A 19,420-nucleotide genomic window follows, 5' to 3' on the forward strand; every position below is an offset into this window, starting at 1 on the left:
AATATGGTGTAGTTTATGTGAAACATAAAAATCGGTATTTGGGCAAAAGCAGAGCCATCATTTGAGGTGTTGCAGAGTATACATACCTAAAATTTATCATGTTTGTATTTTGGCCTGACTATAACTTTTCTGTGACAGACAAAAATATTTTTATTTTTTTGGCCATAATGGGCCGTTACAGTGAAATTTGTTGTCTCCGTCTTACAAGTGCGTAACATAGCAACTTTTAGACTCATAATTAATTTAAAAATATTTATTAAAGACAAGATAAATTATATAGGTAAAATGAAAATAAGGTTAGATTAAAGGCTGATTATTGATTATTTTTTTTAATCTAGAACTTATACAATCTATACTAAAAAAAAGTACAATAAGCCTAATGTATGTTTTTTAAATAAAATTAAATGCAATGGCTTGAGTTACTTGAGGGAACAAACCATCCAGTGAAGGTACTTCCACTGATTATTGATTATTAAATTTAAAGTTATTTTTTAAATGTATCGACCATCTCTGACCAGTGATTGATGTTGATTTTTGGAATTGATTGGGAATTACAGAGTTGCAAATCAGCCATTGCAGGTATCAAAAATACTTTTTTCTGCATCATTGTGACATTATTGCTGTTATCACAAAAGATTCTGGCAAGCTATATTCTAGTTCATATTGTCATATTAATATGGTGTAGTTTATGTGAAACATAAAAATCGGTATTTGGGCAAAAGCAGAGCCATCATTTGAGGTGTTGCAGAGTATACATACCTAAAATTTATCATGTTTGTATTTTGGCCTGACTATAACTTTTCTGTGACAGACAAAAATATTTTTATTTTTTTGGCCATAATGGGCCGTTACAGTGAAATTTGTTGTCTCCGTCTTACAAGTGCGTAACATAGCAACTTTTAGACTCATAATTAATTTAAAAATATTTATTAAAGACAAGATAAATTATATAGGTAAAATGAAAATAAGGTTAGATTAAAGGCTGATTATTGATTATTTTTTTTAATCTAGAACTTATACAATCTATACTAAAAAAAAGTACAATAAGCCTAATGTATGTTTTTTAAATAAAATTAAATGCAATGGCTTGAGTTACTTGAGGGAACAAACCATCCAGTGAAGGTACTTCCACTGATTATTGATTATTAAATTTAAAGTTATTTTTTAAATGTATCGACCATCTCTGACCAGTGATTGATGTTGATTTTTGGAATTGATTGGGAATTACAGAGTTGCAAATCAGCCATTGCAGGTATCAAAAATACTTTTTTCTGCATCATTGTGACATTATTGCTGTTATCACAAAAGATTCTGGCAAGCTATATTCTAGTTCATATTGTCATATTAATATGGTGTAGTTTATGTGAAACATAAAAATCGGTATTTGGGCAAAAGCAGAGCCATCATTTGAGGTGTTGCAGAGTATACATACCTAAAATTTATCATGTTTGTATTTTGGCCTGACTATAACTTTTCTGTGACAGACAAAAATATTTTTATTTTTTTGGCCATAATGGGCCGTTACAGTGAAATTTGTTGTCTCCGTCTTACAAGTGCGTAACATAGCAACTTTTAGACTCATAATTAATTTAAAAATATTTATTAAAGACAAGATAAATTATATAGGTAAAATGAAAATAAGGTTAGATTAAAGGCTGATTATTGATTATTTTTTTTAATCTAGAACTTATACAATCTATACTAAAAAAAAGTACAATAAGCCTAATGTATGTTTTTTAAATAAAATTAAATGCAATGGCTTGAGTTACTTGAGGGAACAAACCATCCAGTGAAGGTACTTCCACTGATTATTGATTATTAAATTTAAAGTTATTTTTTAAATGTATCGACCATCTCTGACCAGTGATTGATGTTGATTTTTGGAATTGATTGGGAATTACAGAGTTGCAAATCAGCCATTGCAGGTATCAAAAATACTTTTTTCTGCATCATTGTGACATTATTGCTGTTATCACAAAAGATTCTGGCAAGCGTCACTTTTCTGATTTCTGTCAGTTGATCTTAAATATTATAAAAAAATAGTTAAAATCAGGATCATTCATTAAAAATATTTCAGATATACTAACATTCATTGAATATATTTGGTAAATCGTAAAAATATCTATCTGCCATTCTAGTTCTTATAAACTGTTCTCTAATGATACATCTCATCGTTGGGCCAACCATTGAGTCTTCTTCATGTTTCTCAAACAATGCACCTACCAAAAGCTCTATATCTCTCCAATGTTTGTATTGCTTCAATAGTCTATCAGTTGACTAAATATTATAATATACAGGAATAAATTAAGTACTATATCATTATTTAATATTTAATATATTTTTAAACTTACGCCTTCAACCATGATCTTGGATAAATCTTGTACACTTCTGATAGCTTTTAGTCGACAATATTTTCTAAATTCTGTGTAGCTTGGTATACCATGATCGCGGGTTCGTTGTATATCCAAGCTGACGATGTCCATTCCAAACGCGTGGTTTGGATAAACACTGTATAAGTAATTTGTAAGCTGAAAAAAAATTCAAATCACTAATGTTAAATTATAAAAGTTAAACGTATAATATAGTCTGTTAAAAGGATTATGTAATGTAATGTCATTGCGTTATATTGATTGTATTTCAAAAACCTACCGTTTTAGTAAATAGCATATCAATTTTTTGTGTATTCTGCGTAGATAGCCCTCTGACAAGCTGATCCATGTAATTGAATAGTAAACCTGCAGTTGGTCGGTTGTAATGTTCCTTTAGTGAAAGACTTGCGTTGATCATTCGGCCTTCCGTATATAAACTAAAAAAAAAACGTAGGTTCATACAAATTAATAATTATAAGTAGGCTATATGCGATGATTCTCTTTAGAAACAAAAGCACAGCAATCGACATAATAATATATTCTTGTGTACATTATCAATTTTTAGGTTGGCACATGTATTAATTGTTGTCATATTATATTGTTGAGTCTACAATGTAGACAGTCGTCAATATAATTATATTTAATATAATATAGGTAGTATAGGTGAAAATATATTTTAGTAACTTTTAAATGTAGATAGGTTAGACAACGAAGGAATCTGTGCTGAAGTGACAGTAGAATTTTTCTAATTTATAACACCGCCATTCGCGTGTATCAATAAACTTGTTTCTGATCTAAAACAGTGATTGAGTTTTATTTCAGCAATTTTACCTTCTTACATTTTAAAAATGAACAGTGGATGAGTATACATTTATTTAAACCAAATAGTGCATGTTATATAAAAACTTGAGTCCTTCTAATTTAGAAGGAACCAACGTATTACCGACAACATATACTAACGTACTTCAACAGATTTTTCCGCCTATTTTATTTCTTTTATTCAAAACACAATAGACCGTACTTATTTTCCTTTTTCCGCAAGGGGTCTCTATAATAATTGATTTGATAAATTTCATTGAATTAAAATTTTACACCATCCTTAACAGTGACACACTTGTAACCTACTGTACAGCAGATCGACATCCATTTACTCACTTTTTTTCTATGAATGTCATAAAACTTTATTTGTTGATTCAAAATACTTGAAAATTTAATACAAGGCCCCTACTATATTGTACAAAATTTTTCTTTTTTAATCCAAGTATTTCGATGTAATACATGATTCCTTATAAGATTATCTACCTTTATCAACAAAAAAAATGTCTATAAAAAAGTCAAATAAAATTGTTATGAGCTTTTGAAATTCAAATTTTTACAAATTTCAGTTGTTGTCAATTATTATATTATTAATTTTATAATAAAATCAATAGTATTCTATAGTAATGATGTCTTTTTTTTTTTGGTGTGTCTGTCATCGCTTTTTGGAGCAGTAAATGATTTACATGATTTGACAGTTACTGTCCGCCGGAGGGGCAATAAAATCATTTTCGATTACTTCAACACTCATCGAGTATTAAACTTACGACGCAGACGTGACAAAAAATATTTTTATTCAATTTCCCTAGTTTTATGTTTTGTGAACGTTGCTATAACTGTATAGGTAATGTATATTGATATATCCTTCTCTACTTGTCAATCTATTCAGGTGCATAACGAATATTATAAAAATTACATCTTATGGGTTAGTAATAATATTTTAAAATATACAATTTAATTGCAGTTAATATTGGATGATTTAAAACACATTATTGTTGTAAGATATCCTTTTTAAATTAGGGTGTAGTGTATCACAATATTGGGAAACTATAATTGCCTAAGCTCGACCAGAAATTTAAGTCTGCGCACGCCTATGTATATTCTTAATTTAATTATATGAAAAATTAATCAGTACTACCATTGATTATAAATACTACCACGTAGATAGGTACCTACTTGAAAAATTGTTTATCGTCGACGACACAGATATATAATATAATATATCTGTGGTCGATGATGACCGTTGACGGTACTCAATAGAGCTATACTATATAGTATAACATAGTATAAATAGTATAATAATATTATTTTGCTTTCATAATTTAATTAAAATATACTAACTAGTATAAAAAAAGGAAGTCTGTTAGAAAATAAAGTAAATATTTGGCTCCGAAATCCATTGGACCGGGACTGTTTGAACTGTGTACTAAAATTATGTGATACAATTTACAGATATTCTAATTATTAAGACTAATAAAAATCCACCATAATAACTATTTATAGTGTCTCCTACACCATAATTTCTTTTCATTTTGAATATTTGAGTTTACTTAGTTGAGATATATTATTTAGTTATAGATAAGCAAGGACTTAGCACTGGCGAAGTTTTCATATCCCATTACAGGTAAGAAAACAAAACCAGCGGGTTTTGTATTAGACCTTTCTTATTACTTTTTTAGCCAACCGGTATTCTGGCCCGTTTTTTTCGAACCGAAAGTCTTACCTACATGGTTTGCACGAGGTGTTTGTGGCGCCGGCTACCAGTTTTTATTGTTTGGTAGTTTTTGACCTTCGGTCATCAGGTGTGCGAAAACAAGACGCCGAGTTTTGAATTGTTGTCAGAAATCAAGAATACATATTAGACCGGTTTTAAGGCTCTTTATAAACGAGTGTTAACTGCATGTGTTACATCGATCGGTTTATATAGACGATCCGAAAAATAAACCAGTAAGGCTGGCCATTCAATATTACTATTGATGATTATGATAATAATAATATTAATATAACCCCCATATGACGTATGTGAATATCTAACGGAGGACAGCAAAATGACACACGAAGAGATTCTGTTTCTGTGTGAATTACACATAACTAGACATGTGCTATATTAGGAATATTCCCGGAATATTCCCCAACCTCTCAGGAAATTTCTTTAAAAAAAAAATGTATTATTTTTATAATATTCAGTATTTAAATTTCAGTATGTTTATTTTTATTTTTTCAACATATATAAATGAAAGTTGGATCGTTTATTTTGTGATCATTGTACAGATTTTAATTAAGAAATTAAATTATAATTACTTAATAACTTTTTTTAAAGAATAAATATCTAAACTGACATAATATCAATAAAGAGCTGTCATTTGGATCATTTACAACCATAAGTTTAATTTAAAACTGAAACCTATGATCAATATTCTAAAACTTATTATATTCCCGGGAAATTCCTAAACTATATTCTCGGGAATTTGCCCATCACTACACACAACACACCATAATTCATATAAAAATAATTCGACGCGACTAAATTTTTATTATATTACATTAAACTTCCATGGCTAAAATGGAGACACAATTGAGTAACTATATTATTAAACAAATTCTAAGCTTGATCTAAATAATATATATAAATATTAAAATATTATATCGCTAAAAAGGTAACAGGCACGTTTTGTGTGTCGGGATATTTATTACAGTTTGGTATGTTTCAATATAAGGTAAGTATTACAATGGATTTCAATATTTAATATTAGGTCTCTTTGAATTACTTAAAAATAAAACATTGTAATTTTGATTATCGTTTTATTTTTATTCATTCACTAATTTATATCCACCATATTTTTTTAATTACAATAAAAAATACATTAAAAATACATATCATTATCTGCAACTCTGCAAGCAGCAATAACGTCTGGATCTCGAATTTTCTAATGATTAAAATCGATGGGCAATATATTATTATACAAATTAAACTCTGATATTAAACTCTACAAATGAAAGTTGTCCTATCGATCCACTTATTTTTAACCACTGTGGATTATCAATATATTATTTATTAACTCAATTATAATATTATTATCAGTTTTAATTTAGTGTCTTGGCCTGTTTCAAAAGTGAAATAAAATTTCCCTTTTTCTATGATCAATTTTAGTTACTTACACGTCAAAAACACAGTTTACTTGCCCTTAGGTGTGGACTCTTGTTGACAAAAATAAATATTGATTTAATTTGGATATAAATATATAAAAATATATAATATATTAATATGTGTGATGTACTGATGTGTCTCCAGCCAGTGCTCGAAATGGACAGGAACGCACCGGAACGGCGTTCCGGTTCGTAATATAAACTTTGCGTCGGTTCCGGTTGGTGAAAATTAAAATTTAAGAGTTCCGGTTCGTAAAAATCGACAGTAACCCAATCTAGAGGATTAAATTTTATAAAATTTTCTTTCGACAAAATATAATATACTTAATATAGAGAGAAGTTCAATTTTTTGGTTTTTGGTTTTTGGTGCAACTCTAAAACAAATGACCGTAGGTACATGAAATGTTGACTGAATGTTTATATTAGCATTTTCTATACACTATAACATTTTCAGTTTCCATTTTTCTATAAATATCAATAAAATTGTATTTCTGGGTAAAAAAGCGTGAAAATTTAATGCAAGGCTCCTGATATATCGTTACGATAGCAGTTGAAAAATATTAAAAATACATTGGCACAATTTTTTTTTATAAGTATTTAAAGTTCAAATTTTGACAAAATTTATCAAATTTAAAATTTAATAATTATTTTGTAGTTAAAAATTTATAAAATGTTCAACTTTTATAGCTAAGGATTGAACATTTAAGACAAGGTTCCACGTAAATAGGCTATATATAAATAACTTTATTCACAATAATATCATCAAATATACTTGGTAATGTCATAGGCTGTCTGAACGTTTTCGTTTAGAATCATTTTCCTTATACAATGATATTATATCATTGAATTTAAATTTAACACCATCCATTACACTTGTAACCTACTGTACAGCAGAGCGACATCCACTTACCCACCTTTTTTAAGCTTAAAATTACTCATATTATTTGTATCTTTTTAACTTATTATATTGTATTGTTAAGTAAACACGAATTGAAATAATTAAAACAATATTATAATCCGCATATTAATTTTATGAGCGTTCCGGTTCGTAAAATTTTCCATTTCGAGCACTGTCTCCAGCTATTTCAAAATCCTACAACTAGTGGTTCTATTTAGTATTTTGTAACAACGGACAATGTAAAATTCTAATCCAAAAAATAAATTACCAATATCAAACCCCTTTACACGCGGTTATGGCGTGGCTATTTTGCCCCCGTCTGATTTTAAAAGCTGCACGATGTCACGATGTGCTCGGTGGTTTTCGATTAACCATTATTGTGTTATATTAGCGCAAAAACATGCCTATATTTATAGACAATTATTATCTTGTGTAGGTACTAAGAAATTATTATCCCAATGATCAATTGGTAATTAATAGTTGGATTACATTTATTATTTTTAATATAAATACATATTGTGTGGATAATATATATTACATAATAGGTACATATATTACATATGTAGATATGTGTGGACATGCGTGAAAGTAGGTATGCATGTTTGTGTCTAATGAAAGAAAAGGAACATAATAATATATTAATATGTGCTTGCGAGTAGTTGTTTTTTAAGTTACCCATTTGGTCTGGTCAAAACTTTTGCCCCCTCTATTAAAAACTGAAATGACGCCACTGAGTGTTTTTAACTGTAATAGTAATAAATATAGGCCTACTTGATAGCGATTAGCGGTAACATACCGATAGACAATGGACTGTGGATGTGTTCCTATATTACAATTTATTTTTATAGCCTAAAAAAACCTAGGAGAACATTTTTAACAGGTCATAGAATTTCCGATAGCTTTCTGATATTAAGAAACTGTTAACTAATTAATCAAAGGTTATATTAAATTCTATTTAGAACTTAGGATATAAAAACTACTGATTTTTATAACAATTTAAAAGAGGGCCCTACTATAGGCTATAGCTATGTTATGATAAGATAAATTAAATTATTTATCTGAGTAATCACTGTAGTTTTTTAAAAAACCCTAGTCCATGTACAAAATGTGTCCGCTCCACTGAGCATCCCCTGGAAATAGTTCTAGTGCCGTGCCTGATAGTTATTAGTATAGTATAGTGTAAACTGCAAGAATTCATATTTGCTTATATTTAGTTAATATATTATTAAATATATTCTGTTAATTAAACACAAAATAAATCCATAACATTTTCAATTTAACTACTATAAACTGTTTATTTTATTGTGATTGCTTCAAACAGTAATTCAAGAAGGTGTTCAAGAAGTGGTCCAAATGTATGTTTTATTGCAAATTATAAAATACTGAGTAGGTATAATACATTATTATAAATAATTATATCTATTTTGGTAACAGTAAAAGATCTGAAGGAGAGAATACATTTGTTATCCAATTTGTTCTACACTTGTGCCATTAGAACTCAATATTGTTGTGATATTTAAAATCTCTTAATACACAATCTGCCTATGAATTTCGACTGTAAATTTTCTGAAATTTATGACCTTCCTAAATAATGTATCAAACCGTCGTGGAGTGGTAGGTAAGCCAGTAACTGGACAGATATATTTTATATATTTTATTAGATTATACCTAACTTATAAAGTATGATGTGGTTTAAACATTATTTTTACAATAAGTTGTAATATATTATAATTAAATTTAAATTTAAAATTCATTTAATTAATTCAACAAAAAACACAAAAAAAAAATGATTACTCTCAATACCACGCTTGGGAAATAAACGAGTATTTATATTATATTGATACAATTATAACTGTTAGGTACCTAGTAAGATACCATTCCCTCCTATGTAGAATCTAAGACCTAAGTTACCTACTTAGATATACCAAATTATAACACGTTTAATATAATTGGTTATGAGTATATGACTTCAGACTAATTTATATTATATACTTCATATACCAATATAATATTATAATTTATAATATTACAAAGTGTCAATTTTTCTACTTTTAATGTTCTACCATATAAAGTGATCTATAAGGCTATAATAGAACCATAGTGCAATAGGAACCTAGTTGTAAAAGGTACTATATAAAGGTACTATGTAAATGTCATAATGTAGTTGACTCATGAGTGATTTGCTTAGAAATAAGATATAGGCCACTTAAATCATGTTTCAAGTAATTTTATTTTACAATTTAAAAATAAAAATCTTATCGTTAAATAGGTAATAGAAATGTGAAAACCACGATAGAAACAAAATTTAAAAATATGTAATTATTCCTGTCATTCTGTCTCTGGCATAAAATTGAAATTAAATAAACTGCACCTTTTTGCATCAAATGAAATCACAACAAAAATATATTTAGAAATGTAAAAATATTCATTGAAAAACCGATTTTAATAAAAATTACACAATGTATTATAAAAATTATAAAAAATATCCTATTATAAAAAATGTCATAAACATGACGTTAAGATCAAAAATAAATAAACTTTTAACAAAACATACACAATTAAATATTATACCGGGTAATTCTTTTATCATTTAACACTCATTATTTTAAAAAATATAAATGTTTTTGAAAAAAGAATAATTTTTAACTATGACAACGTACAGTTTTATTTTCATATTCCAAAGCAAAAGTATTTGAATACACACAGGGATGGGCAAGATACTCAAAAATCGATACTAGATACTAGATACTTGGATTTGGAGTATCGAGGTACTAGATACTCGATACCTACATTTTAAGTATTTAGATACTTGATACTCGATACATTTGAAAAAATTAGTCAAAGCCTATGACACATAGGATTTTTTTTAAATTTTATTTATACACAATTAAGTAGGTTATGAATCTAGACAAATGCATTTAAATTTAAAATTCCAAATATTAGTATAAATATATTATAAGTCAATCGTTAAATTAAATAAATAAATAATAATAAAAAAAAATTATAGATAGGTATCATATCATATTCTTAAAGACGTAAAGTCCCATTCAACGTGTATGTGTGATGCATCCCAGTACACAGATATAACTTAATATGACTAATAGGTTGAAAAATAATTTCGTGCAAGTGGCACTGCAATTAAATTATGGATTTATAAATTTAAATTCACAGTGCATATTATTTTACACATATTATAGTATTATATTAAAACATAGTCAAACAGTCACGGTTGGTAAATAGGCCAGTAAAAATTAATAAAAAATTAATTTTTTTAAAGTATCGAGTATTTTTTAACAAAATTATTTTGTGAAATACTCGATACATAGTCTAAAAATGTATCTCGATACAAGATACTCGATACTTCATATAATTGTATCGAGATACAAGATACAAGATACGTATCTTAGATACTGCCCATCCCATGATACCCAAAATAAAATTTAGGACGAGTAGATTATAAGTTATTAGTTACAAGTATTTTAAGTTTTGAAGAGCACACAAGAGTAGAACGAGGTTACCCCACATTATTTTGGACCAATACACCGCTCATATCAACTTTAAAACTTTTTATGCGCCAACAATTGGTTCATAATAAAATAATCACCTAGTGTATATTTATCAAAGGTAAAAATTAAATAACGGTATTAACAGAATGACTGTGCGGATTTTATTATACATCCATGTTTAAACATATATTTCAACTAATTTATAATTTATTATGATCATCAATATATCAATAAATAATCCATAAACATTTAAAATTAAAATGATTTCAAAGTAGTGTATTTGTATACATTTAATTAAGCAATACAACTACCTACCTATAGTCAATTTGTTTATTAGAGATTATTTAAAATTTAAATAAAAAGTTAAAAGAAATAAAATTTGACTATTATTCTGTTATGAATGTTTATGAGACTTATCATAATTCAACTGTAAATAGATTAAATAAAATATATAAGTACCTAATAATATTGCTATCACATTTTTCCTTTATTAATGGCTCAAAGATAAAATTGTTTATAAATCAGAGGAGCATTTGACTTTATGGTGTGGGGGAAATTAAAAGGGCATTAACCATATTTATGAATATTTTAAAATTTTATTTTTTATAAAGCAGTATGTTTACATCGCAGGGATGATTATTTACCTGAATTATACAACTACAAATCCCCATATATCTCATCTACTCAATTGAATAATTTATTCAATGCAAGACTACATTTAAAATATATATTGTAACTAATTAAGTTAAATTATAAATTTATTACTCACTAAGTCAAATTAAATTAAATTATAAATATTTTTAACAAAATATTATATTAACTGCTTACTTTTTATTTGAGATGTGTAGGAACATGTTGGTGTTTATAGGTATTCCATAACATTAATGTCCATTACAACACATTTATTGAGTTTAGTATTAGGGCTAAGAACTGCACTTCCTAAAATAAACAAAAATTGAAAAAAATACATAACTATTAAATTAAATACTATACTTTAACTAAATTGAGATTAATAAGGAAAATCTTAGTACGTTAAAACTCTTTAGAGACTGATCATCATGCAATTATTTAATATCTGTCTCAATACATTGACCTGAATTTGGAATTTATTTTGTAGTCTAAAAATATATTAGGTATACAGTTCAAATTAATGCTACATTACCTACCACTGGTATATTTTAAAATCATTTATTAACATTTTATCGTGTATCCAGCCCAAAAAAATATTTATTTTAAAAAAACTATTATAAGTAATTTGAATAAATTGAATATTATATTTCAAAAAGAAAAATATAACAAAAAGTAGAAAAGTAATCGTATTCCTCATTAGTATGTAGTTGATTAAAATCGACCAGATAAAATATTTTATTAATACACACAATAAATCATTTTCTAACACATTACACATCATGAATTACTTGCATAAACATTTAATGAAGACAATTCGTTCAATTACTAGTATATTACATGCTTCAGTATACTTTGGTATTTGAATCCAACATTTTTTTTTAGAATTTTTAATCAATTGTTTTTATTGGTTTGGAAGCTTATTACAGTACAAGGTTGTGTTGTATTCTATATTGACACCGTAAAATAAACAGATTCTTAAATAATTATAATGGATTATATAAAAATTTTTTAAGCATCGCAGCATTAAATTTAAAATGACCATCCTATTGTTAATTTTGGAAGCTACTAATTGTTGTCAGCTAGTAGCGAGGCTGGGCGAGTTTATGATTTTTTTTAACTCAGTCAAGTTAATATGCACTGAAAGGACTGAAAAGGACTGTAAAATTTAAAAACAATTAGAGATATACTCTAAGGACTAAATCCAACAGAATTATTGAATGTTGATCTTACACCACTTGATATAGTTAATATGAAGTATGCTATCATTATGTCAGTCGATGTAAAACGTTCATTCAGTCAATGCAAAAACATTTTATGACCAAATTGTCGCCATTTTACATTTTTAAATCTTAGACAATATTATGTAGTTTCACATTGTTTTAATAATTAGATAAGAGATAAGATTTTTATATTTATTTTTATTGTTTAGCGGTTTTTACATATTCCAATTTTTTTTTACATATTTTGATGTAATTTTAAGTATTATAACCAACATAAATATACGTTTATGGTTATGGAATTATCTTATATGACTCTTACTTGTTCCTTGGGTCAAAAGTACAATCGGAACACACAGCTGGCACCGAACGACCGTAGTTCATAAAACGAATATGGTTTCTGAAAAATGGATCTTTACCCGGTATCACTACTTGCAAGCACAACTCGAGGTGTATGTCTCGAGGCATGAGCTCCTTCCGGCTATTTGAACAACAGCTCACGGACTTATTACTATTCACTAAGGATTTAATATTAATTTACATTCATTAATTACGATTAATCAATATATATGGTTATGTGTTAATCCTACTCATTCTAGAAATTTCCGCGTGAGATTAATCATGGCCTACAAAAATCGTCCAGTACGCCATTGCCATAGTTTTGAAGTAATCTGGTGAGTGCTCGTCTTTGACAAATTCAACCCTCAGCTATCTAGGACTTGGTTTGTAAGACGAAAAAGAATCTTCGAAAACTTCTGTTTGGACAGTAAATGAGATTACATCACTAGATACGCACAAAGGTAAATTATAATGTTATAATAATTACCATTAAAGCTATCCATATAGTTATTAAGAGCAAACGTTTATAGAGCCGTGGATGCTTTTCCCGAGGAGGAACGTTTCAAGTTATTACAAGAACCGTCAAGACTACGATACTTCAAGTTCATCCTGATGCATGCAGTTTTGTTGTAATACATGGACACACAAATCTTACCCGAAGATGTCTTGTCTAGTTTCACTTTTGATAAGTCTATGGCACATTGTCCTCCAGCACTATCAAGATAATTGAAATAGTTGTTAAATTTATGCATATTAAGAATAATTTTTTTTTAATGAGATTTATATTGTATATAGATTTTACATTCTCTATTGCGTATAAAGGAGGAAGCTTCAGAAATAATTTCTGCATGCCAATATAATGAATACAGTTCTTCGGAAAGCTAAGAATCGATCAATAGTCCATGCACAGGGCTTCCAATTTCCATACTCAACTCATATTCTATATCCATCCCATGTTTTCCAATATCACGGACAACTGTTTGAATATGATCATCTAATTCCAGAAGCTTGAAGCAAGTTTGAAGCAAACAAATAGATTTCCTGTAGTACCTACTTATAAACATGAGATAAATTATTAAAAAAACTATCATTCATTCGGTTTGGATATTGGATATAAATAGTTTAGTATTGCTATTAGAAGAACACATTAATATAATTAATCTACAAAAGCTTAGCGAAGAGTGTAATTATTGATGACTAACAGCATTATGTAGATTATTCTGAACAAAAATTTGGTTACAACTTACGAGGCATTAATTTGTTGTTTTTATAATGAAGTAAAACATTTTTTAGTTATTTATTTGATCATTAAATTATTATTTATATTGTCAAGCATTTATTTGTTGTAAATTTAAAGCTACATCAAGTAGAGGATTCTGTACAATAGGATTTAATGATTTGATCATTAGGTTCCCCTACTAATATTATACAACAATAATTAATATACAATCATAATATTCTAAAATGGTTTATAGTTTATACACAATAATTATATTATATTATATTACTTTAAGCTTATTTAACAAATTTTCCAACAATAAATAGTGATTATGAACATTGTTTTGCAATAATAAAAATTGTATTTTAACATTGTATTTCATGGGCCACTAAATTATGTTAAAGGAACATTAGCTCACTATTGATTGATTCAATATTTAGTAATTGTTTATGTAACCAGGTATATATATTATTATATTATTTTTACAGTATCAATAAATTTTTAACTCACTTAACAGATATTTTATTTTTTAATGTATTATAATTATCAAAAATCCATAATATGTCATTCATTGAATTATATTCTTCTCTTAAATATGCATTGAATACACACATTTTTTTCGAAATGTTGTGTCAATTCTTTTGTCATTTCCCACCAAGTATCATCAGTTTTTAATTCTCCAAATAACATCATATTTTGTCCTGTTGTATCAACAATATCAGCACCTATACCTAAAAAGATAAAAACAAATTTAATTAAAAACCCTATCGTGTTTTAAAAACAACAAATATCTTACTATCACAAGTTGATGTAACAGTAATATCTATGTTAATTGGAAGTTTAGATTCATAGTCCGTGTCTGGTACAAATCTGTATATATAATGTTCTTGTAAAACATATTGTATTTTAGAAATCAATAACCATAATCCTAACTGTTACTGAAAATCATAATAATATTACAAGTTTTCAAACAATTTAATAATTACAGCTAATACAAATTAATACCAAAACTTAAAAGTACATAATATTAACGTAACAATTTGTTCAAATATGTTTTTATGATGATCTTACGTGTAACATTACTATAGACAGATGGTTCATAAATTTCTTCTTAAACCTTAGGAAATGAATCCAATTATTTTACAATAGGTATTAAGTGTTAATTTATTTCCTCTGTATCTCAACATTTTAATTATCTACAACAAAATAATAATTGTATAAAATTCATTATTTCTCATAACATCATAATACATTTACCTAAATAGTTATTTTAAATAGTTAAATATTAAAATATTAACAGTGTAAACAGTGAGAGGAAGTAATAATTTAATGGAAACAAATAGCAACAACCAATTATTTTGTTATAATATGTAAGCATACAAATATTTAGGTAAAATGACACTTTGTACGGTTGATTGTTTAAAATGCATAACCCGGACAATTTGTACGGTCAGGTAAAAAGGTAGATTGCAGAACGCGGACACTTTGCACGATCAGGTAAAACTTTAAATTGCAGAACACGGACACTTTATACTAATATATTATATTTAATACAAACATGTCAGAAGTCATGAACAGACCATGTTATTAAGCTTAAATATTATTTGGTAGATTTAATTATCTTATACATTCAAAATAGGAGAGAATTATTACCTATCAAAAGTAATTTTTACTTGTCATTTCGCCATACTGTACACATTTTTAATTTACTTTTTAACATAACATTTGGTAATAATGTAATACAATTATTATAATTTATAATCATGTTTGATTATTTTGATAATTTCAAGATTTTTAGGTCATCAAGTTTCTAAATTAATTAAAAATATATTATAGCACCAAGTAATATTTGGCTGTTATCTAACCAGTTTGTTAAAAAAACTGATTATTATGACTGTTGTTCATATACTATATTTTAAAACACTTTTAATTGACTTTTTGTTTTAATTTTTAATTTTTACATTTTAATAATTGACATTATTTATACTTACTACTTAGATATATAACTTGTATTTACTCTACTTATGTTTTATGTATATAATAGTACAAACTGTCTGCGGTCTGAATTGAACATTTTTACCCAACCGTACAAAGTATCCGCAATCAGCAATGTACCTTTATACCCGACCATAAAAAGTGTCTGCGTTTTGCACTTTTATTGGTCGACCATACAAAGTGACCTAGAACCAAATATTAAAATAAAAAACAATTGAAAACTGCACAAATCGACCATTCCTTAATTATCATGTGTAAACTTACTTACGATTTTATTTAAATATTATCAACTTAATTCCTATGAGCTAAATGCCTAGATGTGCTATATTTTATGAAACAAATGGAACAATAAGAATACAACTGAGTAATATAGTTAATCCCTGCAAAAGCCTATAAAATAGGAATATACTTTTCGCAACATTTTAAGTAAATGCTGCGTTAATACAATTATTGTTAAAATTACCAGTTGACAATGAGCAATAATTGGAATAGAATAAAATACAAACTAATATTGAATACTATATTATTATGTTGGAAACTCCTCTTCTACCTAAGTACTCGAATAATAGAAAAACTTACCGTTATTTTTGTTATCATCGTCGACGTCCTATCATTTATCAACAAAATCAAATTTTGTCATCAACACCGCTCCGCATTGCCCACAAATCATACGGTCGATTTCCTGGAGCAAATGTACTTTACCACCACATTCAAATTGTTCGATTATTTCTTTCGGAACTTATTTATATTAACTATTTAGGAACAATGGTGCAATCAGAATTTGTCGTAAACCATTATTTTAAAAGTTATAGCTGTTACGTCCTAACCGACGTCGATATATACATCAACGCAGAAATAGAATACGTGATGTACTAGGTATGATGAATGTTTATTAACGTAGTACAAAAATACAATGTTATAATATAAAGATAGAATATAAACTGTGAGTGGTGTTACGACCTGACTCTGAAGATCCCTAACCGTCTGAAGAGCTCTTGTCCTGGGCTTCTATATATATGATTGTGTCCTTTGGAGTGGGTGGTTGTAGTAGTGGCTAAGCTCGGTCATGAGACAGAGTTCGGGTCTCGTATTTGGTATGCTGGTCGACTCGTATCCTGCGTATGGGCGTTGGCTTTCCAGGAAAGATACGTATGTGACGGCACCTTCTATACTTTAATTGTTTTCTCTACGATTTTGCAACGACCTCCGCATGTTATACTATACTAATTGCCTTATTAGTTATAGTGTCAAATATTATTAGAAACGTGCGGCGCGCTGTACATAGTTAATATATGATTAATTAATACGTGGGTACGTAACATAGCCATCCAAAGTTTGGGTTATTACGTTTATACGCATGCGCGCCACACTACTTTAATGTCGCGCGCAACGCCTATAGTTAATTTCAAATTTTTTTATACGTATTTTAACGACTTAAGAATGATGGTGAAATCACAATTTGCCCGATCAGCGCTGCGCTCGGACAAAAAAATCAAAAATATCCCCCAATTTGCTGTGTAAAACCACCTTGGGGAGGCCTCGATATTAAACAAAGATGTTAAAAAGCACATAATGTGATAGCGTTGCACTCCCTCGCTACGCTGCGCTCGGACAACGATAAAAAGACACGATAAACGTAGCGTTGCGCTCATGCGTAAAAAACGCAAAATTGCTGACTTCCAAAGGCCATAACTTCAAAACCAAGTCCTACCGACAAATTATGATTGTACCATTGTTCTTAAATAATTAAAACAAGTATGTTCCAAAAAAAACAAAATCAAAAAATTTGCATGTGGTGGTAAAGTGCATTTTAGCCCTATAGGTTAACTCAGTTATTTGTACCGTATCGTGAAAATGTTCATTGTCTACCGTGAAACCCGAAACAATAAATTATAAGTTGTAACGCAGTTCAGTAATATTGCACACATACAAATCGTGCCTACGCGGGACATGATAAGGACCCTGTATGTTTTGTTGCATTACAACATTTCTAGGGCACTTACTAAAATAAAGCAAGGTATTACACCAGACAGTGACTTAGAATTTATAAACATCCCTGAATTTATGATTAAAATTAAAGGCTTGTCATGGCCTAAGGTTAGCCATTTTAGGTTTTTTAAATGTTGAATGTAGCATTTTTTTGTACAACTCAATAATTTTATAATTTATAATATTTTTATAGCATAATTATTTGAAATGCATTCTTATGACAACTGATCAAATATATATTGTAAATATGTTTTTAAAGATATTGAATTATCTGTCTACATAATAATGTGTCTAACAACTCTAACATAACATAGCATGACAATATGTCTATAGGTATAGCACCGTGTTTCACAATATATCAATAAATGCATATCAGTTAATGCTTTTTGTAAATTGTTTGTAACTCAAAGCTAGCTTTAAAAATTAAATATAATAAAAAAGCCAGTGCGATGCTCTAGATAATAATCGTACCTATAAATTCTATAAATGGTCCATTAACTCTATTTTTTAAACCAACTGAGCGAAACGTGATCTGCTTGGCTTGAAATGTGCTAGTTACGCACTTGTAAGACGGAAGCAACAAATGTCTGTGTAGCATCTTCTTAAGTACAGGGTATAATGTAGGTAGTGTTTGAAAATGTCATAAAATTTAAAATTGTAAAATATTTCAGTACTTTAATACATTTTTTTTTTTTAAATAAGTTTATATTTACATTTAATTGTAATAAATTATCTTCATAATGTTATGGTATATTTATACAATTATACCTAACCTTTTGTTCACTTATGTTTTTCTCTCTAAGTCTTGAGCATAATAACTGCTGAGCTATAATAATTTAAATATTGGAAGCAAAATAAAAAAGGTGGGTAAGTGGATGTCGCTCTGCTGTACCGTAGGTTACAAGTTGGTCACTTTAATGGATGGTGTTAAATTTGAATTCAATGATGTAATATCATTGTATAAGAAAAACGATTCTGAGCGAAAACGGTCAGACAGCCTATTTACTAATTATATTTGACGATATTTTTGTGAATAAAGTAATTTATATATTTACCTTTTTTACGTGGAACCTTGTTTTGAATTTTAAATCCTTAACTATAAAAGTTTAACTACAAAATAATTATTAAATTTTAAGTTTGATAAATTTTGTCAAAATTCGAACTTTAAATGCTTATAAAAAAAATTATGCCTATGTATTTTTAATAATTTTCAACTGCTATTGTAACTATATATCAGAAGCCTTGCATTCATTTTCACGCTTTTTTAACCTACAAATAAAATTGTATTGATATTT

The 19,420-nt window shown here is 27.9% G+C and overlaps 1 protein-coding gene across 3 annotated transcripts; it reads right to left on the minus strand.

Moving 5' to 3' along the window:
- Positions 1–956: 956 nt before the first annotated feature.
- Positions 957–17,468, minus strand: LOC132935272 (peroxidase-like). Of its 3 annotated transcripts, none has more exons than XM_061001762.1 (12): positions 15,213–17,468; positions 14,938–15,079; positions 14,652–14,872; positions 13,725–13,972; positions 13,410–13,636; positions 13,174–13,335; positions 12,906–13,101; positions 11,565–11,675; positions 2,650–2,806; positions 2,352–2,528; positions 2,088–2,277; positions 957–2,021 (listed from the first exon to the last, which is right to left on the minus strand). In XM_061001762.1, the coding sequence occupies exons 8-12, from the start codon at positions 11,588–11,590 to the stop codon at positions 1,831–1,833; spliced, it is 741 nt and encodes a 246-aa protein (XP_060857745.1). In that variant the 5' UTR covers positions 11,591–11,675; positions 12,906–13,101; positions 13,174–13,335; positions 13,410–13,636; positions 13,725–13,972; positions 14,652–14,872; positions 14,938–15,079; positions 15,213–17,468; the 3' UTR covers positions 957–1,830. The 3 variants fall into 3 exon arrangements, with proteins under 3 accessions (XP_060857745.1, XP_060857743.1, XP_060857744.1); XM_061001760.1 differs by having other exon boundaries at positions 13,174–13,338; XM_061001761.1 differs by having other exon boundaries at positions 13,174–13,338; positions 13,725–13,975.
- Positions 17,469–19,420: the final 1,952 nt, after the last annotated feature.

The sequence above is a fragment of the Metopolophium dirhodum genome, chromosome 1 (assembly GCF_019925205.1).
Source record: "Metopolophium dirhodum isolate CAU chromosome 1, ASM1992520v1, whole genome shotgun sequence".
NCBI lineage: Eukaryota > Metazoa > Arthropoda > Insecta > Hemiptera > Aphididae > Metopolophium > Metopolophium dirhodum.